This window comes from Nerophis lumbriciformis, linkage group LG11, assembly GCF_033978685.3.
Source record: "Nerophis lumbriciformis linkage group LG11, RoL_Nlum_v2.1, whole genome shotgun sequence".
In the NCBI taxonomy this organism is placed as follows: domain Eukaryota; kingdom Metazoa; phylum Chordata; class Actinopteri; order Syngnathiformes; family Syngnathidae; genus Nerophis; species Nerophis lumbriciformis.
The window spans coordinates 30,555,828-30,583,640 of NC_084558.2; the positions used below are offsets into that span (position 1 = coordinate 30,555,828).

The 27,813-nt window shown below is 41.9% G+C and overlaps 1 protein-coding gene across 3 annotated transcripts in view; it reads left to right on the forward strand.

The window, feature by feature from the left end:
• grin2da (glutamate receptor, ionotropic, N-methyl D-aspartate 2D, a) overlaps positions 1-27,813 on the forward strand; it is a 399,219-nt gene that overhangs the window by 295,419 nt on the left and 75,987 nt on the right. For all 3 annotated transcript variants that reach the window (XM_061966842.1, XM_061966841.1, XM_061966843.1), the window contains one exon: positions 25,654-25,822. In XM_061966842.1, coding sequence (XP_061822826.1) covers positions 25,654-25,822 — 169 coding nt within the window. The remainder of the gene's footprint in view (positions 1-25,653; positions 25,823-27,813) is intronic.

Consider the following 27,813-nt stretch of genomic DNA (forward strand, 5'->3'; position numbering starts at 1 on the left):
AAACTCAGATTAATCCTGATTAAATATTGTAGTCGTTTGACAGCCCTTATATATATATATATATATATATATATATATATATATATATATATGGGATGGATATATATATATATATATATATATATATATATATATATATATATGGGATGGATATATATATATATATATATATATATATATATATATATATATATATATATATATATGTATATATAGGGTACATCCTGGCCAAGTCGCCATATCATCACAGGGCCAACACAGATAAGCAGACAACTATTCACTTTCCAGCTAATTTAGTGCTTCTAATCAGCTTATCCTCTGGGGCATGTCTGGGAGAACATCCACACAGAAAGACCTTCTCGCTGTGGGGCATGCGGCTAACTACTGTGTTGGCCCTACGGATGGAAAACATATAAAGTTTTTTCATTGACATTACAACTCGGATCAGGACAAATCATGGGGGGCAGTGTCGAAAATCCACAATAAGTCTGTGTCAAATGATGCTAAAACATCATAAACACTTGCACAGCTGTACAGGGATCGACTTAACACAAACCCCCCAAAGGAGTGTTATTTGGAAAAAGTGGTGCCAATATCCAAAGACGATCCATATGAGATAGTTACTAGTGAAATCATATACAGTATGTAAGCAAGTTATCTGTGTTGTAATAATTAATAGTACTAATGCACTCATAGCAATATAACTACGGTAATAAAATGCCCTCATTCTCTTGTATTGTTTTATAGCTATTTGTTTATATTTATTTATTTCAGGTCAGCTACACAGACATTATAAACTACCTTGTCTTTTCTCCAAGCTATTATACAGCAATTGACATCAACAGCTATAAAGGGTTGTTTATAATCAGTTTGTGGCTCTGTGGGGACCCGTAAAGCAAGGATGATATCATCTTGTCATTGGAGATTAATGACTAGTCATTGTTTATCAGCAATGTTTTCAATTCACTAAAAGCAGGTGAAAATGTAGTCAGCGGGAATACATAACGAGCAGTGGCGCAAAACGTGGTTATGCACTATGGGCCCGATTCTCCCATTTGCGCTTTAGTGCTTTTTACACGCTTGAAGGTCCACACGTTTCTCTTATTGACACCTTTTTTACTTTGTTGTGTGAAAATAGTGGATCATGGAGTTTTACTATAGTTTTACTTACACTTTAAATATGAAAAGGCCGTGTCAATCCAGGCAGTGAGCGTGTGTCTCCAAGGTGATAGTGTGTATGCACGCTACAACAGCTTCTTCTTCCTGGCTGAATGTGAACTATAATTCGTAGATGAAACTTTATTTGCTTGTTATTATTACCACCCTGATGTTATTTGTGGTATTAAGTTCTTCTTAGTACAAATGTTTGTGAAGCTGCGATGCTTCAGAAGGGCTTAGTAGACCGCTTTTTGTGTGTTTGTGCGTGTGCTTGTGACAGTTTGATATTAACTGCCAATAAATCAATCAAATCAATTGATAGACGCTACATTACATATTTTCTATTAAATAGTTATAGTTCAATGATCACTGTTCAGATGCATTAAACATCCGTTAGTACCAGGATGTCCAAACACAGCTGATGGCTAGATCCACTCGACATCCATTGCACTGGTCACCCAGGGGGGTAGGAGGGGGGGTCCCCACATCTGCGGTCCCCTCCAAGGTTTCTCATTGTTATCCCATTGGGTTGAGTTTTCTCACCCTGATGTGGGATCTGAGCCAAGGATGTCATTGTGGCTTGTGCAGCCATTTGAGACACTTGTGATTTAGGGCTATATAAGTAAACATTGATTGATTGATTGATTGATGAACCCACACTTATGCAGTCCCCTTCCGCTGTGTGTGCATTTAGATTTTTGATTGTTACTTTAGATTGGCATCATGGTCCTTTCATCATCATCTCAATTGATGTTTCCAGATGTCTCAATTGAAGCGATCAGAATATATTTGCTAGCTTTCTGTAAGTCTCTTGAATCATTGTACTATGTACTCTGCATCCAAACTTTGAGTGCAATATAATGTTTCACCTTAGTATTTCAAGTCAAAGTACTTAAGTCGATGGGAGAAATTGTGCAAGGCCATTTGACAGGGAACGCCCACATAAAGCTTTTTCAACCCAAAGTGCGCAATTTGGAGGAAATTGCGCAATGACTTGAAGGGGAACTGTACTTTTTTGCGAATTTTGCCTGTCAATCACAATCCTTGTGTTTGACAAGCACACATACTGTGTGTTTTTCTTTTTTTTTGATGCATTCTAACTTGTAAATAAATGCGATCAAAAGTCCCCCTATTCTGCCTATAAAGTGCTTAAAAAACATCCAAACACCTCCTTTAGGTGTTATATACATGCTGTAAGTGTATATATAATGCAGTGACAGGCACATCCATAATAACATTTAATATTTATGTATTTTGCTCATTTTTAGCATAAGGCGGCACAACTATTTCACAAACGCATCATTACGTTCGCTTTTTCCTTCGACAACATCACTGGTTACTACTCACTGCAGACTTCATGAGAGCCAACATGCATAATAAAATATCACTTACTGTACATCTGCTGTCACTCGGATGGCAACTGTTAGGATGTTCATATAGTCCCTTTTAGATGAAGAATGACTCATAATCCTCGTTAAGAAAAAAGGGGGGCGGAACCAAGCATCTTAATGTATTTCCCAATTCCGGGGTTAAATTAGATGCCAAAGTTGACCAACTTGTCGAATTATGTCCTCATCTTTCTACATTACTTATGATCTAAAATAAACTTATATAAACAGCCCTGAGGCGAGGAAGCAGTTCACCTGCTGATGACGTCAACGTAGCAGAAACAAGCTAATTAGCTCTGTGTGACAATCCCCTGCTAGAAATAGTTTGTCTGGGATAGCGCTTATAATAACAATATCACTAATACTTGGTTAATGTTCAGGTCAAGAAATGTAATTGGAGTATTGTTGGTTATTTAGAATCAGAATCAGAATAGTTTTTATTGCCATTGTTTGAGAATGGGTTCACAAACTAGGAATTGTTCTTGGTGCAATCGTGCAACATAAAACACATATAACACAGAATAGGTAATAAAATGAGCTGTAACTGAGCTATCAGATCTGGTTATTGTTCATGTGTCTGATGGCCGAGGGGAAAAAACTGTTCAGGTGGCGGGAGGTGTGGGTCTGGATGGACCGTAGTCTCCTGCCTGACTTAGAGGGCTTAATGGGTGGAATAGATCGAGGACTTCCCTTTGACTGCATCGTAAGCAGACTTTTAATTACGTTTATTTACAAATTAAAATGTATGAAAAAAAATACACGTCTTTTTGTCTCTCAAAATGATTGTGAATGATATGCAAAATGTAAAAAAAGGGGCAGAACCCTTTTAAGTCAGGGGGAAGAATGCAGCGCAGCCAGAATCCACACTGCTTTTCGGGGGGAATTTTGCCTATCGTTTACAATCTTTATGAGAGACAAGAAGACAAAATGTTTTTCTTTTTTCGTCTTCTAACATATAAAAATTGGCTCGTTCTAGGTGGCTAGCATTGCAGCTAATGGGAGCAATCAAGCCACTTTAAAAATGCATTCAAAAACCGTCACAAATACTTCATTTATGTTCCATAACCCGTATAATAGCCAAGCTGTAACGACATTGTTATTGTAAAAGCAAACACTAAGGAACTTGTTTTCTATCATAGTAACAAATCGACGTGCTTCGGTATTAGCCGTAAAAAAAGCTAACTACGGCAAGAGATAAGCTACCTTCTACAACAAGACGAAACGCGTTTGAGTTTGTAATGCACAACACTGCGATACAACACCAATTTGTACTGACTGAAAAACATGAACAATCATATTACAGTATCCGTAAAGTATTATCTCACAAAAGTAGGCACAATTTCCAAAAAACTGCAGTCCCCCTTTCACTGAAGTACATGGGAGAATATGCTGCATAAAAGTGCAGCGCTAGAGGGGGCGCCAAAGCAATGGGAAGGAATTATTTTGAGTCTCTCTCTCTCTCTCTCACACACACACGCACACACGCACACACACACACACACACACACACACACACACACACTTTGCCGCTGCTCCTCACCTCTGGATGCCAGTGATCATAAAACACATCTTTTCATAGAGGCAGTCAGTAAATTTTGTCAGTGTATCAAGAGGATGCAATAAAAAAAATATTCAGGTTTGCTAAAGCTATCACTGTAAAACCCTTTATACCTATTATATAAATTTTTTTTGAAATCATAAAAAAAATGATACCCACCGAAAGCGCAAACCTCCAACGTTGGGTCTGCCATCTGACACACTAACCATGGGACCACCACAAAGTACATTACATTGATTACTCATTATATTATTAATCCTTATGATAATAAACTATAGATTGGTGAAATGTAATAATCGGTGCACGTATCGACCTGAGGTTACTTTAACATGAGAACAATTTATTGTTGTCCTTCAATTTATTGTTGTCCTTCTTGGTTGATATGAAAGGCAATGCACCTTCTGCAAAAAGACTTTGGAACATGGAGCATGAAGGCATGGCACGTCACCAAAATGACGATTACAATGTTTGCCTATATTTATTTCAGAGTGCCAAACAAATATTGGTTTACATGAAAGGGGAACTGCACTCCTTCGGAGTTTTGCCTATCGTTCACAAAAAATTATACAAGACGACAAATGTATTTTTTTTCATGCATTCTAATTTGTAAATAAACATTAATAAAAGTCAAATAACAATGGAGCAAATTGGAGGTCCTCTATTCCGCCCATAAATCGTTCTTAAACATCGAAAAAGCGCCAACAATACTCCGTTTACATTTCATGACCTGACTATTAACCAAGTATTAGTGATATTGTCATTATAAGCGCGAACGCTGAAAAAACATTTTTTTAGCGATGACGTAATCAGAGGGAGCTAACAGCTAGTGCTGCTATGTTGACATAATCTGAGCTGCTTTCTTGCCTCGCAAAAGTTTATTCTAGATCATAAATAATGCCTCTTACCTTGATAGTAGAAGGATGACAAAGTAATCCGACGAGTTGATGAACTTTGGCATCCAATTTAGATCCATACATGACGAGAAAGACGCAAAAAGACGTTTGGTCACCCCCCTTTTTTTTTTATTCCGGAGGATTATGATTAATTCGATGAACATCCTAACAGTCGGCATCCTAGTGATAGTAGACATTGTACAGTAAGTGATGTTTTATAATGTTTGTTGGCTCTCATGAAGTCTGCAATGAGTAGTAATCAGTGATGTTGTCGAAGGAAAACGCAAACATTTTAATGCTTTTTTTTAAAATTAATGTGCTGCTGAATGCTTAAAATTATCAAAACAATATATGTGTATGTGTGTAAATATATATGTATATTAAATGTATGTATATATAAATATACATGTACACATATGTGTGTGTATATATATATATATATATATATATATATATATATATATATATATACATATCTTTGTTGGGTCCAGATCACTCGTTTTATTGATGTTGAGTTGGGTTGGAAATATTTTCATGATGCATTTATCAATATTATAAACAAACATGCTCCTCTACGTAAATTCAGAGTGAAAAGGTAGAACTAATCTTTTTTTCTCTCCTGAACTGTCCAGTTTCCTAAAAGAAAGGGATGCTTGCCTGGGCCAGGGCTAGAAATCCCAAATCCCAGGCTGACTGGATGGTTCTTAGGTTGCTCAGAAATCACTTTACCTTTCTTGTCAAGAAGTCAAAATCTCTGTTTTATCCTGCGCAAACCACTAGTAGATTAAATAATCCCCCAAAAATTTTGGAACGTCATAAAAACTACTTTTGGAAGTGAAACCACAAATGATTGTACCGTGAAAGACTGATGTAGTCTAACTGATAAATCAGCCATACTTAATTGTTTTAATGAACATTTAATTTATTCTGGTTCATATTTGACTCCTTATGTCCACATCCAAATCAGCCGAATGTTCAGAAGGTTTGCATGTCACCATCCCTTGACTCTTCCATAGCCAATACATTTAGTTTTACTCCTCTTGATGTGTTTAAGGTCAAGAGAGCCTTAAAACAATTGGATCCTGGTAAATCTGCAGGTCCTGACAAACTTGAGCCCTTCTTTTTAAAGTCAGCTGTTGATTTTATTGCAGAACCTCTTGCGCATATTTTAATCTTTACTTGTCCAGTAATGAGATTCCTAACATCCTAACATATGGAAATCAGCCTATATTTTACCTTTGTTGAAAGGAGGAGATCTCACAGCTGTTAAAGTGGAACATTATCACAATTTCAGAAGGGTTAAAACCATTAAAAATCAGTTCCCAGTGGCTTATTTTATTTTTCGAAGTTTTTTTTAAAATTTTACCCATCACGCAATATCCCTAAAAAAAGCTTCAAAGTGCCTGATTTTAACCATCGTTATATACACCCGTCCATTTTCCTGTGACGTCACATAGTGATGCCGATACAAACAAACATGGCGGGTAGAACAGCAAGTTTATAGCGACATTAGCTCGGATTCAGACTCGGATTTCAGCGGCTGAAGCGATTCAACAGATTACGAATGTATTGAAACGGATGGTTGTAGTGTGGAGGCAGGTAGCGAAAACGAAATTGAAGAAGAAACTGAAGCTATTGAGCCATATCGGTTTGAACCGTATACAAGCGAAACCGACGAAAACGACATGACAGCCAGCGACACGGGAGAAAGCGAGGACGAATTCGGCGATCGCCTTCTAACCAACGATTGGTATGTGTTTGTTTGGCATTAAAGGAAACTAACAACTATGAACTAGGTTTACAGCATATGAAATAGATTTGGCAACAACATGCACTTTGAGAGTGCAGACAGTCCAGTTTTCATCAATTAATATATTCTGTAGACATACCCTCATCTGCTCTCTTTTCCTGGGGGTCTGGCGGCAGATTTCTTTGACTTTATCGTTGGAAATGCATCTGCTTTGAGTGTCGCAGGATATCCACACATTCTTGCCATCTCTGTCGTAGCATAGCTTTCGTCGGTAAAGTGTGCGGAACAAACGTCCAATTTCTTGCCACTTTTGCATCTTTGGGCCACTGGTGCAACTTGAATCCGTCCCTGTTCGTGTTGTTACACCCTCCGACAACACACCGACGAGGCATGATGTCTCCAAGGTACGGAAAACAGTCGAAAAAAACGGAAAATAACAGAGCTGATTTGACTCGGTGTTTGTAATGTGTTTGAGAAAATGGCGGATTGCTTCCCGATGTGACGTCACAACGTGACGTCATCGCTCCGAGAGGGAATAATAGAAAGGCGTTTAATTCGCCAAAATTCACCCATTTAGAGTTCGGAAATCGGTTAAAAAAATATATGGTCTTTTTTCTGCAACATCAAGGTATATATTGACGCTTACATAGGTCTGGTGATAATGTTCCCCTTTAATAACTACAGACCCATCTACAAGTTATGTGCTACAGTTCCTGAACAGTTTGTTAGTGAACAACTTAAATAATTCTTAGACACCTATAGTCTGCTTTCTCAACATCAATCAGGTTTTAGAAAGAGACGTAGCACCATAACCGCTGCTATCAAAGTTGTGAATGGCATTATTGAGGCATTGGATTGCAAAAAATATTGTGCAGCTCTATTGATTTATCTTTCAAAAGCATTTGATACGGTAGACTATATGATTTTGGCAGACAGACTGCACATGATTGGCCTATCTCAGTATGCTGTAATGTCTGATAGAGTCCAGTGCGCCCGGTTTGCTGGGTCCTCCTTGTCAGGCTTGGACGAAGGAAGGGACTCAGATGCAGAGAGGTGATTCCAAATAAAGCTTTTATTTTGAAAAACTCTTTAAGCCTCCAGAGCCGAGTAAATTCAAATACTATGAAATACAAAAATAACTATCGACAAAATGTTCCAAAAGGTAAAAACCGAAAATCACTCCAAAAAGGAGGAAATACAAAAATAAGGACAATATAATTAGCACCGTATCTGTTATAAAAAAAACTTTAACAAGAAACGCTCCAACGGGAGGAAGAAAATAAAGACTATAAAACTTAACTACTCTAATCGATGTAAACAAAAAATCACTCAAAAAAAACTTTGAGGAAAAAATCTTTAAGGAAAAATTATAACTCACCACTGCGGTAGAAAAAGGTAGAATAACAAAAGTCGCTCTGAGGGAGGAAAAAAGTTAATTCAAAATTACAGCGTGGGATATTCTGGAAGTAAGGACGTAGACGTGGGACAAGGCAAATTTTCAAAATAAAACATGTAAATCACAAGACAGAAAAAACCAAGACAAAACTTCCCTCACCGCCAGGCCCGGCCCTAACCAATCTGGCGCCCTAGGCAAGATTTTAGGTGGCGCCCCCCCACATCGGCAGTGAAGTGTATATACTCACAAGAAACCGAATAGCTTTGTCTTTGACCTTTTTTTTTTTACTTACAACCAGAGGTGAGTAGTAACACGCTACATTTACTCCGTTACATCTACTTGAGTAACTTTTGGGATAAATTGTACTTCTAAGAGTAGTTTTAATGCAACATACTTTTACTTTTACTTTAGTATATTTATAGAGAAGGAACGCTACTTTTACTCCGCTACTTTTATCTACATTCAGCTCGCTACTCGCTACTAATTTTTATAGATCTGTTAATGCACGCTTTGTTTGTTTTGGTCTGTCAGACAGACCTTCAAAGTGCCTGCGTTACTGGTGACGTTTCACTTCGTTCCACCAATCAGATGCAGTCACTGGTGACGTTGGACCAATCAAACAGAGCCAGGTGGTCACATGACCTGACTTAAACAAGTTGAAAAACTTATTGGGGTGTTACCATTTAGTGGTCAATTGTACGGAATATGTACTGTACTGTGCAATCTAATCATAAAAGTTCCAATCAATCAATCAAAAGTGTGAAGGAAAAAATATACTTTTTTTATTTCAACCGTACATCCCGTCAAAAGCCTCAAGACTGACCGCACATGAGGACGTTCCTGTCTTCACAATAAAAGTGCCGCTCCATTGCGCCTGTGCTTTCAAAACAAGAGTCTCCGAAAGCCAGCGCAAACAAGCTAGCAAGCTACGGAGTTTGACGCCAATATATTTCTTGTTAAGTGTATAAAAACGAATATGGAAGCTGGACAAATAAGGTGCCAAAAACCAACCACTTTCATGTGGTATTAGACAGAAAGGAGGAACTTTTCTTCTCCTCCATTTGAAAACGTGGACGTTATCATCACTACTGTCTGATTACAATCAACGCAAGTCATCAGAATCAGGTAATACACCAACTTATATTCTAGTCTGCATGAAAGAAAGGAATCTATATGTGTTAAACATGCATGTATATTCATTAAAACATCTTTAACATGTAAACAAAAACAGCAAAATAAATACATATAAATTATATACTGTATATATCAATGTATATGTATGTATATATATATATATATATATATATATATATATATATATATATGTGTGTGTGTGTATGTTACTCATCAGTTACTCAGTACTTGAGTAGTTTTTTCACAACATACTTTTTACTTTTACTCAAGTAAATATTTGGGTGACTACTCCTTACTTTTACTTGAGTAATAAATCTCTAAAGTAACAGTAATCTTGAGTACAATTTCTGGCTACTCTACCCACCTCTGCTTACAACCAGAGGTGGGTAGAGTAGCCAGAAATTGTACTCAAGTAAGAGTACTGTTACTTTAGAGATTTATTACTCAAGTAAAAGTAAGGAGTAGTCACCCAAATATTTACTTGAGTAAAAGTAAAAAGTATGTTGTGAAAAAACTACTCAAGTACTGAGTAACTGATGAGTAACATACACACTCATATCATATATATATATATATATATATATATATATATATACATATATATATATATATATATATATATATATATATATATATATATATATATATATATATATATATACATTGATATACACAGTATATAATTTATATGTATTTATTTTGCTGTTTTTGTTTACATGTTAAAGGTGTTTTAATGAATATACGTGCATGTTTAACATATAGATTCCTTTATTTAATGAAGACTAGAATATAAGTTGGTGTATTACCTGATTCTGATGACTTGCGTTGATTGTAATCAGACAGTCGTGATGATAACGTCCACGTTTTCAAATGGAGGAGAAGAAAAGTTCCTCCTTTCTGTCTAATACCACATGAAAGTGGTGGGTTTTTGGCATCTTATTTGTCCAGCTTCCATATTCGTTTTTATACACTTTACAAGAAATATATTGGCGTCAAACTCCGTAGCTTGCTAGCTTGTTTGCGCTGGCTTTCGGAGACTCTTGTTTTGAAAGCGCAGGCGCGATGGAGCGGCACTTTTATTGTGAAGACAGGAACGTCCTCATGTGCGGTCAGGTCAGTCTTGAGGCTTTTGACGGTTGAAATAAAAAAAGTATATTTTTTTCTTCACACTTTTGATTGATTGATTGGAACTTTTATTAGTAGATTGCACAGTACAGTACACATTCCGTACAATTGACCACTAAACGGTAACACCCCAATAAGTTTTTCAACTTGTTTAAGTCAGGTCATGTGACCACCTGGCTCTGTTTAATTGGTCCAACGTCACCAGTGACTGCATCTGATTGGTGGAACGAAGCGAAACGTCACCAGTAAGGCAGGCACTTTGAAGGTCTGTCTGACAGAGCAAAACAAACAAAGCGTGCATTAACAGATCGATAAAAATTAGTAGCGAGTAGCGAGCTGAATGTAGATAAAAGTAGCGGAGTAAAAGTAGCGTTCCTTCTCTATAAATATACTTAAGTAAAAGTAAAAGTATGTTGCATTAAAACTACTCTTAGAAGTACAATTTATCCCAAAAGTTACTCAAGTAGATGTAACGGAGTAAATGTAGCGCGTTACTACCCACCTCTGCTTAAAACTATACCTAATACCTGTATATAAAGGGGTGGAAAAGTGACTATTACCTGCAGGGCAAACATTAGCTAACCAGAAGGCAATAACAATGTAAACAAAAACACCTGCTTAAAAGATCTAATACAAATGTCCCTGAGGAATGTAAGGTGGGAGTACTGTAATTACCTAACGTTACATTATTATTTTCCATAACAATTTAGCCCCCTCCACAATATTAACCCGACGTTAAAACAGAACTAGCTATTTATTGATTAGCAATTGCCGAATCATGTAACATTAGCTTTGTCAGGCTTGTTCCTGACAGTTTGACTGTGTTTTAGTTTTTTCTCTGAGTTTGTCTTAGTTTTCTGTCCAGCACTTTTATTTTGTCTTTATTTCCTACTTGTCTCCCTGAGTGCTGTGTCCCCTCAGCTGTGGCTGATTGGCACCTGGCCACACCTGGTGTCAATCAGCCAGCTGCTATTTATACCTGCCCTACCCTCCAGTCACTGCTGGATCATTGTCATCACTACCTGATTGTCATTGCCGATGTCATTGTAGTGTCTACCTGTCCTTGTCGCTGTCGTCATAGCGGTAAGCGGTTCCTTATAGCTATTTACGGTTGGTTTCTCCTAGCTTCTTGTTTTCCTGTTAGCCAGATCCTGTTAGCCGTTTGCTATTTCCAGTTTTTCTGTTTTCTGGTTCCTGTTTCCATTTTGCCTGTTCCTAGTTTGTGTTTTTACTTTATTTCGAACATTAAATCATGTTTTCCCGTATAACGCCTTCCGCCTTCTCTGCATCTTGGGGTTCGCGTCCTACAAACTCTGACATAATGATCCAGCCAAATTCAAACCTCGCAGACATGTCCATGGCGGAGAGGATGAACAAGGCTTTGGAATTAATGGATAAATTAAAGAAAAGTTCGGCCTCATTCCAAGCCCTCTCCCACCCACCCCTGTCGTCTGTGGGCCTATCTGGTGATGTCTGGGATCCGTCCCTTGAGGGGGGGGCTATGAGTGGCTGTGCAGCTAGGGAGGCACAGCTACTTCTCGCCCCAGTGGGTCTGCAAAAGACAACGCCATCATCTCAGGTGGGTCTGCAACAAACGCCACCATCATTTCCGGTGGGCCGGCAGACGCCACCATCATCTCCGGTGGGTCTGCAACCTACGGCGCCACCATGCACTCCGGTGGGCCGGCAGACGCCACCATGCACTCCGGTGGGCCGGCAGACGCCACCATGCAGTCCGGTGGGCCGGCAGACGCCACCATGCAGTCCGGTGGGCCGGCAGACGCCACCATGCAGTCCGGTGGGCCGGCAGACGCCACCATGCACTCCGGTGGGTCTACAACCAACGGCACCACCATCCTGTCCGGTGGGCCAGCAGCAGACGGCGCCACCATCCTCTTCTCCGGTGGGCCAGCAGCAGACGGCGCCACCATCCTCCCCTCCGGTGGGCCAGCAGCAGACGGCGCCACCATCCTCCTCTCCGGTGGGCCAGCAGCAGACGGCGCCACCATCCTCCTCTCCGGTGGGCCAGCAGCAGACGGCGCCACCATCCTCCTCTCCGGTGGGCCAGCAGCAGACGGCGCCACCATCCTCCTCTCCGGTGGGCCAGCAGCAGAGGGCGCCACCATCCTCCTCTCCGGTGGGCCAGCAGCAGAGGGCGCCACCATCCTCTTCTCCGGTGGGCCATCAGCAGAGGGCGCCACCATCCTCTTCTCCGGTGGGCCAGCAGCAGAGGGCGCCACCATCCTCTTCTCCGGTGGGCCAGCAGCAGAGGGCGCCACCATCCTCTTCTCCGGTGGGCCAGCAGCAGAGGGCGCCACCATCCTCTTCTCCGGTGGGCCAGCAGCAGAGGGCGCCACCGCCATGCACTCCGGTGGGCCAGCAGAGGGCGCCACCGCCATCCTCCCCGGTGGGCCAGCAGAGGGTGCCACCGCCATCCTCCCCGGTGGGCCAGCAGAGGGCGCCACCGCCATCTTCTCCGGTGGGCCAGCAGAGGGCGCCACCATCGTCTCCGGTGGGTTCTCCCACACCGGCGGACGAGCCGCCTCGCCAATTGCGGCGGCGTTCAACTCGCCGTCGCCACCTAACTCTTCCCCGCTGGTTGCGGGGACACTTAGCCTGGTGGCCCACCTCCTTGTCCTCCCTCCACCCTCCCGTGACTTTGGACTTTTTTGGGGCGGGGATGGGGGGGGTTCTAGAACGTCTGGTATCCGTTATAGGAAGGGGGGCTACTGTCAGGCTTGTTCCTGACAGTTTGACTGCGTAATGTTGTAACAAATAATATTTCTATTAAATAGGCTTTAATTTGCATTTTAACTAACGTGGGATTATTTTTTGTATTTAGAAATAATAGTACCAACTTTTTTTTTTTTTTTTTTTTTTTTTTCTCCAACATTTGTGGCACTGGCGTGGCGCCCCCTGATGGACGGCGCCCTTAGCATTTGCCTATACGGCCTATGCCACGGGCCGGCCCTGCTCACCGCGGTGTGACACTCATCTTTCCTTCCTGTATTAAAGGGTGTACCTTAGGGTTCCATATTATGTCCGTTGTTGTTTTCCATTTATGTAAATAAGTTATGTGATAATGTGTCGGATGCTGCGTTCCATTTTTATGCAGATGACGTGGTCATATATTGTTCATCCCCTGCTGTAGCGTAAACCTTTGAGCTCCTGCAATCTGCTTTTGATGTTGTTCAGTGCCAGCTGACCCAATTGAGACTAGTGCTAAATGCAGCGGGATCTAAGGTGATGTTATTTTCAAATGGCAAACAACTGCCTTTGAACATTCCAAAAATATCGACTGCTCATAAGGTTGAACTTGAAATGGTCATGACATATAAGTACTTGGGGATTGTTATTGATGAAAACTTGTCTTTTAAATCACACATAGAAAAACCTGTGGCTAAACTTAAAATTAAATTGTTTTTTTCTTATCAAACAAGCCCTGGTTTCCCCCACAGGTTAGGAAACACTTAATTCCGACCACTTTTATGCTTTTGCTAGATTGTGGAGACTAGCTTTTTATGAGTGCACCTGACACGTATTAAAAAAAAAACTGGATATCACTGTGCCTTATTTTATTACTCATTGTGGCAACCTTCTCCACCATTGCACTTTGTATTCAGACCCCTTTAAATGTTTCACTCTTTGTTTCATTGAAGCCATTTGCTAAAATCAAAAAAAGTTAATTTTATTTCTCATTAATAACTCAGCACCCCATTTTGAAAAAAAAAAAATGGAAATGTAGATTTTTTTGCAAATTTATTAAAAAAGGAAAACTGAAATCTCACATGGTCATAAGTATTCAGACCCTTTGCTGGGAGAAAGTTCCACAAAGTCAACTATCATTGCAGCCAGTTGGGACTTTTATGGCCAGTTGGGGCTTTATGGCAGAGTGGCCCGACGGAAGCCTCTCCTCAGTGCAAGACATATGAAAGCCTGCATAGAGTTCGCCAGAAAGCACACTAACGACTTCCAGACATTGAGAAAAAAGATTCTCCGGTCTGATGACACCAAGATGGAACTTTTTGCCGATAATTCTCAGCGGTATGGGGATGTTCTTCAGCTCCAAGGACAGAATGACTGTGTAGAGGTCGTTCCCTACCTGTTCCACGGATACCACGTCACAGGAGTCAGTTGTGCCGTTTAACAAAGTTTTTAATCACCACGTGATTTAATGATCATTCTCTGCAGTACAATCTTTGCAGATGTCTGTCTCTCCGGTTTCTCCCACCCCTCTCCTCCGCTGGCCGCTCACTGTTAAAGACAACAGCTGATTAGATTAACACGTACCACCTGCGAAATCTAATCACCTGCCAGCTGCGTCTCGCCGTCCCGCACATGCCCCGCCCCTAGTCGATGGTGCTCCGCCCTCAGCACCATTGACTGAGGCGGTGACCTTTTGCTCCTGCAGTGTGCTAATCACAACCTCCTTCCACATACCTCCACCGCCAACTACCCCACCCTCCCCCCCGCGCCTGAGAGCGGGAGAGGAAGTCCGCCCCATCTGCACCCCCGGCCTATGGATTACTCTGAAATTGTAGGGTTATAAAGCCAGATACCACCGGGTGATCCGCACGTTGGTATCTTTCATGCAATGGAGCCACTGGAGGGGCTTGTGGTCCCAGCAGAGGCTGAACGGGCTTCCCGGCAAATAGTACCGGAGGGCACCGACCGCCCACCGGATGGCGAGGCACTCCCTCTCCACCGTGCTGTATCTGGCCTCCCTTTCCGATAACTTTCTGCTGATGTACAGGACCGGGTGGTCGGTGCCCTCCCGCTGCTGGGATAAAACGGCTCCCAGTCCTCTGCCCGACGCGTCCGCCTGCAAACAAAATGGGATAGAAAAATCAGGCATGTGCAGTACCGGCTCCTCGCAAAGTGCTTTCCTCACCTTCTCGAATGCTTGCTGGCACTGCCCCGTCCACTGGACCAGATCTGTTCTGATCTCAATTGAAATCACTTGGTCCCAGGTCGCACGCAGAGTGTCATCTCGAGACTGCTCGAGTGGAAAATCATCCATGGGGCGCCATTGGGGAACCGGGGAAACCTCCTGCGAAGCCCCCGCCGGCTCCCCTTTCCCTCTCACCCCCGGCAGCGTCGGATAATCTCGCGTCGCCGATGAGAACAGCGTGGATATTCCCTTTTCCTACCGGTCGTGAACGCACCCCTGCGCACTGCTTTATTAACCCGTTAAATCCCGACCAATTTGTTACCAAGATTAAGGGGTGCGCCAGGCGCGGACTTACAGCCATCTTAACACTATATTTTTCCTCTTTGAAAATTTTTTCCGTCAGCACGATAGGGTACTCGTAAATATCCCCATGCACACATTCAACCCGCACCCGTGTAACCTTTCTCAATGCCCCAGGTCGAACCAGGTTTTGGTGAATCATGGACTGCTCGCATCCCAAATCCACCATTGCCCGGTGTATACTCCCTTGTATCCTTACCGGTACATAATATGTCTCTCCTGGCCCGAGGGAGGGTGCCGGAGGGTCGCCAACCCGGATCACCTGCCCCACTTCCATCGCTGGACACTCCTGCCGCAGCTGCTATGCCTTGTGGCCGGTGGTAGCGGACACACGCTGACGTCCGCGCCGGGATTGCCTCCAGGAATTGTTCCAGGATGACCTGCTCAATCGCCTTCTCTATTCCTCCGGGTTGCAGCCATCTTGTCGCCGCGTCTCTTAACTGTTGGCCCAGGGCGAAAGGCCGCTCATCCTGTCCGAGACTCATGGTCCGGAACCAGCGTCTGTGGTCCTCTTTGGACCCTCCTGTCCGGTCCAACACCGCCCTCCTCATGTCCCGGTAGCTCACCCGGGACGCTAATGGCAGGCTGAGCGCCGCTCGCTGCGCCTCTCCCGCCAGTAAGGGTAGCAGCCACACCGCCCACTCTTCCTCCGGCCATGCGCATGCCTTCGCTGTCTGGGGTTGTCCCCGCTCTGGACCTTTCCGTGAGCGCTCGTAGGATCTGGCTCTGCTGTGCAATTTGGCCCTGCATCGCCTCCATCTGCCGGTGGTTTGCCGTCGACACCTCCGCTAGGAGCTGTCCCAGCGCCTCTATGGGGCTCGGTGACGACATTGCAGCCTTTCTTCTCTTCTTTTTTTTTTTTTTACGTTGGGTGCCAGATGTAGAGGTCGTTCCCTACCCGTTCCATGGATACCACGTCACAGGAGTCAGTTGTGCCGTTTAACAAAGTTTTTAATCACCATGTGATTTATTGATCATTCTCTCCAGTACAATCTTTGCAGATGTCTGTCTCTCCGGTTTCTCCCACCCCTCTCCACCGCTGGCCGCACACTGATAAAGACAACAGCCGATTAGATTAACACGTACCACCTGCGAAATCTAATCACCTGCCAGCTGTGTCTCGCCGTCCCGCACATGCCCCGCCCCTAGTCGATGGTGCTCCGCCCTCAACACCATTGACTGAAGTGGTGACCTTTTGCTCCTGCAGTGCGCTAATCACAACCCCCTCCCACAGACTGGTTGCAATTAAAGGAAATATGCATCAAGTATCAAGTACAGTTAAAGAGATATCCTGAAAGAAAACCTCTTCCAGAGTGGTCAGGACTTCAGACTGGGCCGAAGGTTCACCTTCCAACAAGACAATGGGCCCTTTTCCTCCGCAGGAACTTTTTCAGGAACTTTCCCACTTACCTGGGTAAATAAAGATCCCCCTGTGTTTTCACCAAAAACTACCCAGGTAGATTTAGTTCTTCAGGAACCTTTCAGACTTTCTCCTAGTTAGGTGGGACTTTTCGAAGGTACCCTGATTGGTTGAACACATTTGGGGGCGTTCCTAAAATGTATTATTCAAACACATGACCGCCATTGCGATGTATGCGAGGACAACCTGTTATTTCCTATTTCTTGTGTATTTCTATCACAACAAACTTGACAACGAAGATAAAGAAGAACGAAAGTAACTTTCGACTTGCAGCAACTTTTGTGGGGCATTTTTGTGCTAAAGAACGCTGATCAGTGGATCTATGTTGCAGTGTTTTTACTTAGCCGTAGTCTTTAAACTATATCTATACAGTGTAATATTGTTTATTATTTTTACAAACTTAATTTTGATACACGAAGCTACGAAAATTGAAGGACTCTTCTAAACGTATTTACAGAGGAGTATGAAACCGGACTCGAAGCAACGACCTCAGCTGCTTACTACTCTGACTTTGTTGGAAAAATGTAAAATAAACGAAGAAGTACACGAGTGGAACGAAGGTAAATAACATCAAATATTAGCTATTTACTTTATTACATGTTGTAAAAGTAATCAATGACACTCTATTTGGGTAGTTATTACCCTCAACCCGAGTAAACAGAATGCTAATGCTAGCAAGCTAACAATGAAGCCAATGTGTTTGTGTTGTCAGCGTGAGATAAACACTGACATTTATTATTTATATATTGTTATTTACAGCTGAAATGGACCACAGAAACCGCCTGACCCTCATGTATTCATCGTTTACTGATTTTCTGACTGTTGGACATTGCTGACAAAAGCCTGACATTTTATGAACAATTCGATACACTGTATTTTTTTTAAATCATATCAGTTGTAATGATACATCTTCTGATGTTAATGTAGCTTTGTATTTCATTTACTTACTTTTTAGTAAAAGTACTGTGACCTAATATCGTTCATTTATTTACATGGTATCAGTGTAGAAATATAATTAACCACTCCTCCATACGTCATCAGCCTGATTTGTAATAACTACCCTGAACCGTGAATTGCGGTGGAAACACAAACCACACACTTCTACACATCTAGTTCCAGGAACTAGAGGTTCCAACAACCAATGTAAAAGGGCTTCATGACCCTAAGCACACAGCTAAAATGACAAAAACGTGGCTTCGCAACAACTCCGTAACCATTGTTGACTGGCCTAGCCTGAGCCCGACCTAAGCCCTATTGAGCATCTCTGGAAAGACCTGAAAATGGCTGTCCACCAACATTCACCATCCAACCTGACATAACTGGAGAGGCTCTGCAAGGAAGAATGGCAGAGGATCCCCAAATCCAGGTGTGAAAAAACTTGTTGCATCATTCCCAAGAAGACTCATGGCTGTACAAGCTCAAAAGGGTTATTCTACTCAATACTGAGCAAAGGGTCTGAATACTTATGACCATGTGATATTTTAGTTGTCTACATTTCTGTTGTTTTTTTCTTCCAAGAGGGGGTGCTGAGTGTACATTAATGAGAAATATAATGACCTTTTTTTGATTTTAGCAAATGGCTGCAATGAAACAAGGAGTGACACGTTTAAAGGGGTCTGAATACTTTCCATACCCACTGTATGTTGTTTTATGTGTTGAGATTCCAGTCGCTACAGTTTAAGGTCACAAGACATTCTTGGCGTGTTGGTTCCTAGAGCCAACACAAGCCTTGGTAAAAAAAAAAAAAAAAAAAAAAGCCTTCAGATTTGCTGCTCCATGGTCATGGAATGAATTACAAATGGATCTGAGGTTACCTGAACCAATCACTTTGGGAGAATTTCAGGCAATTTTAAAGAACCAATAAGCTGTTTGTATTGGGCACTGTACTTGTTTTTCAATTGCTTTAATTGAAACATTTGATGTTTTAACTATTGCGTGTTTTTATGTTGTAAGTAATTTGTACTTTTAAGTATATTGTGTGACTGCACCTGGTGCTTTATGTTGTTGCATGTATTTATGAATGAAAAAAGGTCACTCTTGCAGAAGAGATTTTAATCTCAATGAGGTTTTACCTTTTAAATAAATGCAAAATAAAAATAAATAAAACCGTATACAGTACATGCCAAACGTTTGGACACACCTTCTCATTCAATGAGTTTTCTTTATTTTCGTGACTATTTACATTGTAGATTGTAACTGAAGGCATCAAAACTATGTGGAGTTATGTACTTAACAAAGAATGGTGAAAAAATGGAAAACATGTTTTATATTCTAGTTTCTTCAAAATAGCCACCCTTTGCTCTGATTACTTTTTCACACACTCTTGGCATTCTCTCGATGAACTTCAAGAGGTAGTCACCTGAAATGGTTTTCACTTCACAGGTGTACTTGAAGCTCATCGAGAGGATGCCAAGAGTGTGCAAAGTAGTAATCAGAGCAGAGGGTGGCTATTTTGAAGAAAATAGAATAAAAAACATATTTTCAGTTATTTCACCTTTTTTTGTTAAGTACATAACGCCACATGTGTTCATTCATAGTGTTGATGACTTCAGTGACAATCTACAATGTAAATAGTCATGAAAATAAAGAAAACGCATTGAATGAGCAGAAGGTGTGTCCAAACTGTTGGCCTGTACTGTATATATTGTATATACATACATATATATATATATATATATATATATACACACATACACACACACACACACATATATATATATATATATATATATATATATATATATATATATATATACACACACACACACACACACACATATATATATATATATATATATATTGTTTTTTTATTAATGGTCATTGGTCCAAGTTTAAAGAAAGGAGGAATGCCTTTTTATGTTGCACTGATTTTCATTAATTATGTTAAAAGGAAAATAAAAATGTCACATGTCGTGTCACATATATATATATGTGACAAGCGATAGAAAATAGATGAATAATGTGACATGTACATGCAAATGTAAGCTAAAGGATATTTAAATCAAGTATTATTTTCTATTTTATTAGATGACAAACACAAAGATTTAACGTCAGTAGTTAATAATCACTATTCCACGCCGGTGTGTGTGTCTGTGTCTCTGCGGGAGACAGATAAGCTACTTCCTGGCAGCCAATGGGAGATAAGGACTCCGTCCTCCATCAGTTTGATTGGTCGAGCGAAGATGCTGCAGTTTTTAATCAACCTGCTTTGACCCCAGAACATTCCTCAAAACACCCTTGTGTTCTTTGTTTTATTTTCCTTGTGCCTCTGTGTGGGTGTGTGTGTTGGTGCATGTGTTTGCATGTGTGTGTGTGTATGTGAGCATGTTCCGGCCGCAAGGTCACCTTTGAGCGTCACGTTCAAGTTTAGCCGCTTGTTGTGTTTCTCGGCGACAGCATGGACGCAACAGCTGACTGTTGATCAAGCTGATGATGAAGAACTTGTTGTCACGCCATGTAGTCCACGCGTGCTTTAAAAACATACAATACAGTGCAAACGTTTTACAAACCCTGTTTCCATATGAGTTGGGAAATGGTGTTAGATGTAAATATAAACGGAATACAATGATTTGCAAATCCTTTTCAACCCATATTCAATTGAATGCACTACAAAGACAAGATATTTGATGTTCAAACTCATAAACTTTATTTTTTTTTGCAAATAATCATTAACTTAGAATTTCATGGCTGCAACACGTGCCAAAGTAGTTGGGAAAGGGCATGTTAACCACTGTGTTACATCACTTTTCTTTTAACAACACTCAATAAACGATTGGGAACTGAGGAAACTAATTGTTGAAGCTTTGAAAGTGGAATTCTTTCCCATTCTTGTTTTATGTAGAGCTTCAGTCGTTCAACAGTCCGGGGTCTCCGCTGTCATATTTTACGCTTCATAATGCGCCACACATTTTCGTTGGGAAACAGGTCTGGACTGCAGGCGGGCCAGGAAAGTACCCGCACTCTTTTTTTACGAAGCCACGCTGTTGTAACACGTGCTGAATGTGGCTTGGCATTGTCTTGCTGAAATAAGCAGGGGCATCCATGAAAAAGACGGCGTTTAGATGGCAGCATATGTTGTTCCAAAACCTGTATGTACCTTTCAGCATTAATGGTGCCTTCACAGATGTGTAAGTTACCCATGCCTTGGGCACTAATGCACCCCCATACCATCACAGATGCTGGCTTTTGAACTTTGCGTCGATAACAGTCTGGATGGTTCGCTTCCCCTTTGGTCTGGATGACACGATGTCGAATATTTCCAAAAACCATTTGAAATGTGGACTCGTCAGACCGCAGAACACTTTTCCACTTTGCATGAGTCCATCTTAGATGATCTCGGGCCCAGAGAAGCCGGCGGCGTTTCTGGATGTTGTTGATAAACAGTGTTGGGTTAGTTACTGAAAAACAGTAACTAGTTATAGTTACTTCATTTCAAAAGTAACTCAGTTACTAACTCAGTTACTTACACCAAAAAGTAATGCGTTACTGTGAAAAGTAACTATTTAGTTACTTCTTTTTTTCTTCTTTTTTTTTTTAAAGCTCCCATTAATGCCCTTTTTGCCTTCATTTCAGTACTGTTATTGCACTGGAGAATAATACAATCTGTTGATCAACTTGACATGCATTTTTATTTTCCTTTTAACATAATTAATGAAAATCAGTGCAACATAAAAAGGCATTCCTCCTTTCTTTAAACTTGGACCAATGACCATTAATAAAAAACAAGTTTAAGTGCAACATAAGAAGAAACATCATCTTCCTTGAAACATAGGTAGTGAAATAAAGGCTGACATCTGGAGTGATGCTGCTGTCTTCCACACTTGGAGCCATGGATTGTAGAATACTTGTTTTCAGTGGCAGGATCATTGACACAGATGGTGAAGTTTCAGTGCTCAGTAGAGATGTAACACTTTTGAGGGGTTTAAGCACCTGGAGGACCTCATCTGCCACTCTCACATCATCATCAGACAGGGTGACATTTGTCTTCAGGGTGTTGTGGGTCAATGCAGAGTATATAGCTGCCTGCTGCTCCAACATATAAGTGGAGTTCCACCTCGTTGGGACATCATGTATGAGCAGGCAGCTTTAGCATTTCTTGCTTTGTCTTAAGAACATGAGCAGCTGTTGTGCTTGGGTGGAAGTAAAAAACCTTCCTGATCCTCCCAAAGAGGCACTCCATCCTATTGACTGAGATTCCCTTCTGTGATGCCAAATTCACTACATGTGCAAATTAAGCACCTATCTGTGGTCCCAGTCCTGCCTCATTCTCTGTAATTATTTGATTTTTGGCATTATCACGTGTGACTGGGATATCTTTATATTCCATTCCTCCACTGCTTGTGTCAGTACCTGCGCAAGGTGACTCTCGTAGAGGGGGCGTGTCTTCTCATCTCCCAGTCTGCTGTGATGAAGTGAGCGCTTATAGTTCCGCTGGACGTCCACCCGTCTGTCATGAGCGCAACAGCTGATGCTCGGGATAGTTCATCCACAACTTTTTTCTTCTCCTGCTCATAAAGATCTGGCACAATCTTATTGCTGAAGTTGGTGCGCGACGGGATGTCGTAACGTGGTTCAAGCACGTTCAGCATGTGTTTAAAACCCTCGTTTTGCACAACCGAGTCTGCACTTATAAACACACCGATTCAATGGCGGGGGCGTTCAAGCTCCTCCGTTACTCCGCTCGCCATGACCACGCTGTGTGTGGACTGAACGTGCCAACAACTTTTTTTTTTTGTTTCACGTGTGTGCCTCCCCACACCCACACCCACACACACATAGACCGCGCCTCTTTTCTTCTCTCCGGCGTGTGACAGAGGAAGATTCAGAAGAACGACACCGCAGCGCTTCTGTTTCTAGCCGATACTACATCAAAAGTAACGTAAAATAACGCAGTAACGCATCATGTAGTAACGGTAACTTTGTAACGCGTTAGTCCCAACACTGTTGATAAATGGCTTTCGCTTTGCATAGTAGAGCTTTAACTTGCACTTACAGATGTAGCGACAAACTGTATTTAGTGACAGTGGTTTTCTGAAGTGTTCCTGAGCCCATGTGGTGATATCCTTTAGAGATTGATGTCGGTTTTTGATACAGTGCCGTCTGAGGGATCGAAGGTCACGGTCATTCAATGTTGGTTTCCGGCCGTGCCGCTTACGTGGAGTGATTTCTCCAGATTCTCTGAACCTTTTGATGATATTATGGACCGTAGATGTTGAAATCCCTAAATTTCTTGCAATTGCACTTTGGGAAACGTTGTTCTTAAACTGTTTGACGATTTGCTCACACAGTTGTGGACAAATGGGTGTACCTCGCCCCATCCTTTCTTGTGAAAGACTGAGCATTTTTTGGGAAGCTGTTTTTAACCCAATCATGGCATCCACCTGTTCCCAATTAGCCTGCACACTTGTGGGATGTTCCAAATAAGCGTTTAATGAGCATTCCTCAACTTTATCAGTATTTATTGCCACCTTTCCCAACTTCTTTGTCACGTGTTGCTGGTATCAAATTCTAAAGTTAATGATTATTTGCAAAAAAAAAAAAAAAAAAGTTTATCAGTTTGAACATCAAATATGTTGTCTTTGTAGCATATTCAACTGAATATGGGTTGAAAATGATTTGCAAATCATTGTATTCCGTTTATATTTATATCTAATACAATTTCCCAACTCATATGGAAACGGGGTTTGTAGTTCGCCATTAGTTTTGATGTTTTAATGTGTGGTTGCCCAAGACTTTACCCATTGAGGGTCACATAGAAAGATTAAAGTGGTCACTATAATATTTTTTACATTGACTTCATCAAAATAAAATAATCAGTCCTATATTATTAGTGTTTCAGCAACTAAATAGCCGGTGTCTGATTGCCAGTTAAATCTGGTACACACAAAAATTATATAATAGTAATGGGTCAAACGATACTACAGCATCGACATATTAGGAACCACAAAGAGTACGGTAATACTGTGCACCTCGATGCTGCGATATGTGTGTGTCACTTTAAGAAAAGAAAAAAATATGTGACCAATACTGCTGCTTTGTCACCTGACTGCCAAACTGTGTTTTATCAGGATGGGCTTCTTTTGGCTCACAAATGTCAGATTGTACTGAAAGAGTGTCGTGCTGCGTTTGACATTGGTATGCGTTGCGTTGAACTAAGAAAAATGGATATATTTCAAAGTGTAGGATCATTTTGATCTAATAGCACCAAAAAAAAAAATCATGTTTATGTGACCAGAGTTGTAAGTTTCATATTCCTTTTTGCACAACTATTTTTTTTTATATATATAACACAGCAGATGGCGCCATTATGAAACAGCAGCAAGTTGTCATTACAGTGTCAATACATTACCAATTGTATTGACAGGTGTCAGTTTCCCATCACCAAATACTTTAAGGTGATTGACAGGTGCCATTTTTCGGGCCATATTTATGATAGTTTTTCTTTGTTTTCTGTGTAATGTAGTAATAATAAATAATAATAAACTACTAACCGCATTGGTATGCAGACGACACGACAGTAGTGGGCCTCATCCGTGACAACAATGACATGGACTACAGGGAGGAGGTGAAACATCTGGTTGACTGGTGCAGAACCAACAACCTGGTCCTGAATGTCAACAAGACCAAGGAGATCATCGTTGACTTCAGGAAGCACCAGTCCAGCCACACTCCACTCTTCATCAACGGCACAGCGGTGGAGAAAGTAAGCAGCACCAAGTTCCTGGGGGTGCAGATAACTGACAATATAACCTGGTCCCTACACACCGGAGCTCTTGTAAAAAGAGCTCAGCAGCGCATGCACTTTTTGCGTCGGATGAAAAGAGCACAGCTCCCTCCCCCCATTCTCACCACATTCTACAGAGGCACTATAGAGAGCCTGCTGACCAACAGCATCTCTGTCTGGACTGGAGCCTGCAGTGCCTCAGACTGGAAGTCTCTGCAGAGAGTGGTGAGGACGGCGGAAAAGATCATCAGGACTCCTCTTCCTCCTATCCAGGAGGTCGCAAAAAGCCGCTGCCTGACCAGGGCTCAGAAAATCTGCAAAGACTCCTCCCACCCCCACCAAGGACTGTTTTCACTGCTGGACTCTAGAAAGAGGTTCCGCAGCCTCCGAAGCAGAACCTCCAGGTTTTGTAACAGCTTCTTCACTCAGGCCGTAAGACTCTTGAACGCATCATAATTATCCCCTCAACTCCCCCCAAAATAGATTAACTCGCTGGAATATACAGACAATATAACATACATCCATAAACGTGGATACATGTGAAAAAGTGCAATATATTTATCTGTACAGTAACCTATTTATTTATTTATATATGCACCTTATTGCTTTTTTATCCTGCACTACCATGAGCTTATGTAACGAAATTTTGTTCTTATCTGTACTGTATGACAATAAAAAGGAAGTCTAAGTCTAATACGGGCTGTGTTCAATTTTATCCGTACAATATGAGCAATACAAAACAAGCTGTGAGCCCTCACTTTGGACAATGGAGTAGTCCTAGGGTGGCTGTGAGAGTGAATGCCTGCGTCAACACAGACAAGCATTTAACAGTGTGTGTCCATCTTGTTCCTGGTCAGCGTGCCGGTGGACAGCAGCGCCCCCATGAAGCACTGCTGCAAAGGCTTCTGCATCGACGTGCTCAAGAGGCTGGCCAAGATTGTGGGCTTCACCTACGACCTCTACTTGGTCACCAACGGCCGACACGGCAAGAACATCGACGGGGAGTGGAACGGCATGGTGGGGGAGGTGAGGTGACAACAGGGTTATATATACGTTCATATATACATATACATTCTGGACAGAACTACTTTATACAGTACAGGCCAACAGTTTGGACACACCTTCTCATTCAATGCGTTTTCTTTATTTCCATGACTATTTACATTGTAGATTGTCACTGAAGGCATCAAAACTATGAATGAACACATGTGGAGTTATGTACTTAACAAAAAAAGGTGAAATAACTGAAGACATGTTTTATATTCTAGTTTCTTCAAAATAGCCACCTTTTGCTCTGATTACTGCTTTGCACACTCTTGGCATTCTCTCGATGAGCTTAAGCGGTAGTCACCTGAAATGGTTTTCACTTCACAGGTGTCATAGTTTTGGTGCCTTCAGTGACAATCTACAATGTAAATCAGGGATCTCAAACTCAATTTACCTGGGGGCCACTGGATGCAGAAACTGGGTGAGGCTGGGCCGCAAGAAAAGATTTCTTAAAAAAATGCACTTTTGAATGAATTCACCTTCTTTGAATGGCTTTCCCGCCCTAGCAACATACTTGCCAACCCTCCCGATTTTTCCGGTAGACTCCCGAATTTCAGTGCCCCTCCCGGGGCAACCATTCTCCCGAATTTGTCCCGATTTTAATCCGGACAACAATATTAGGGGCGTGCCGTGATGGCACTGCCTTTAACGTCCTCTACAACCTGTCGTCGCTTCCGCTTTTTCACCATACAAACAGCGTGCCGGCCCAGTCACATGTTGTATGAGGCTTCTGCAGGCACACGTAAGTGACTGCAAGACATACTTGGTCAACAGCCATACAGGTCACACTGAGGGTGGCCGTACAAACAACTTTATGACTGTTACAAATATGCGCCACACTGTGAACCCACACCAAACAAGAATGACAAACACATTTCGGGAGAACATCCGCACCGTAACACAACATAAACACAACAGAACAAATACCCAGAACACCTTGGAGCACTAACTCTTCCGGGCTAGAATATACACACCCCGCCCACCTCAACCGACGCACGGAGCCAAATTCAACATGTGACTGGGCTGGCATGCTGTTTGTACAGGTTGTAGAGGGCGCTAAAGGCAGTGCCATCACGCCACGCCCTTAATATCATTGTTTGGGTGAAAATCGGCAGACATTTGAGAGAATGGTTGCCCTGAAATTCGTGAGTCTCCCGGAAAAATCGGGAGGGTTGGCAAGCGCCATTCATATAAAACTCGCGGGCCGCACTAACATTAAATTTTCATATTAAGGTGCGGGCCGCAAAATAACGTCTCGCGGGCCGCAATTGAGACCCCTGATGTAAATAGTCATGAAAATAAAGAAAACACATTGAAATGAGAAGGTGTGTCCAAACTTTTGGCAAGTGCTGTATATACAGTATGCATCTACTCCAGCTGGTTGGTATTCACGCTAACCCTCTGATGATGTTTTGTACAAGTGTGGGGGTGGTGTGTGAGGGTGGGAGGGACGCCGACATCCCAGCGAAGATTCCTTTATCCTCTCAAACGTGATACGGTCAGAAAGACTCGGAGACCTAATAAAAGATGAGAAAAATTATGGATGGAGGCTGCTGGCAAGATTAATGCTGGAGAAGTGGAGTGAGGCAGACACACACACCCACACACACACACACACACACACACACACACACACACACACACACACACACACACACACACACAGTGCTGTTTGTAAATATGTGTGTTTGGCAGAGTGTGTTTCCGAGCTGCCAATTGTCGTGTGGCTGCTGGATTAGTTTAACACGTACTTGTATACCACATGCTAATCGCCACACGCATCGTGCATGTGTGTGTGTGTGTGCATGTGTGTTAAACTCTGCCAGTTAGTTTGAGGTCATATTTGGGGTCATGCCAGCCAATTGCTGTAATGATCAGACATCCCATAATAACACAAGCTCATTAAGCTCTGGGCTGCTCGCTCGCATTGATAGAAGACGGCTGGCAGCTCGCAGCGCAGTCAGCTGACT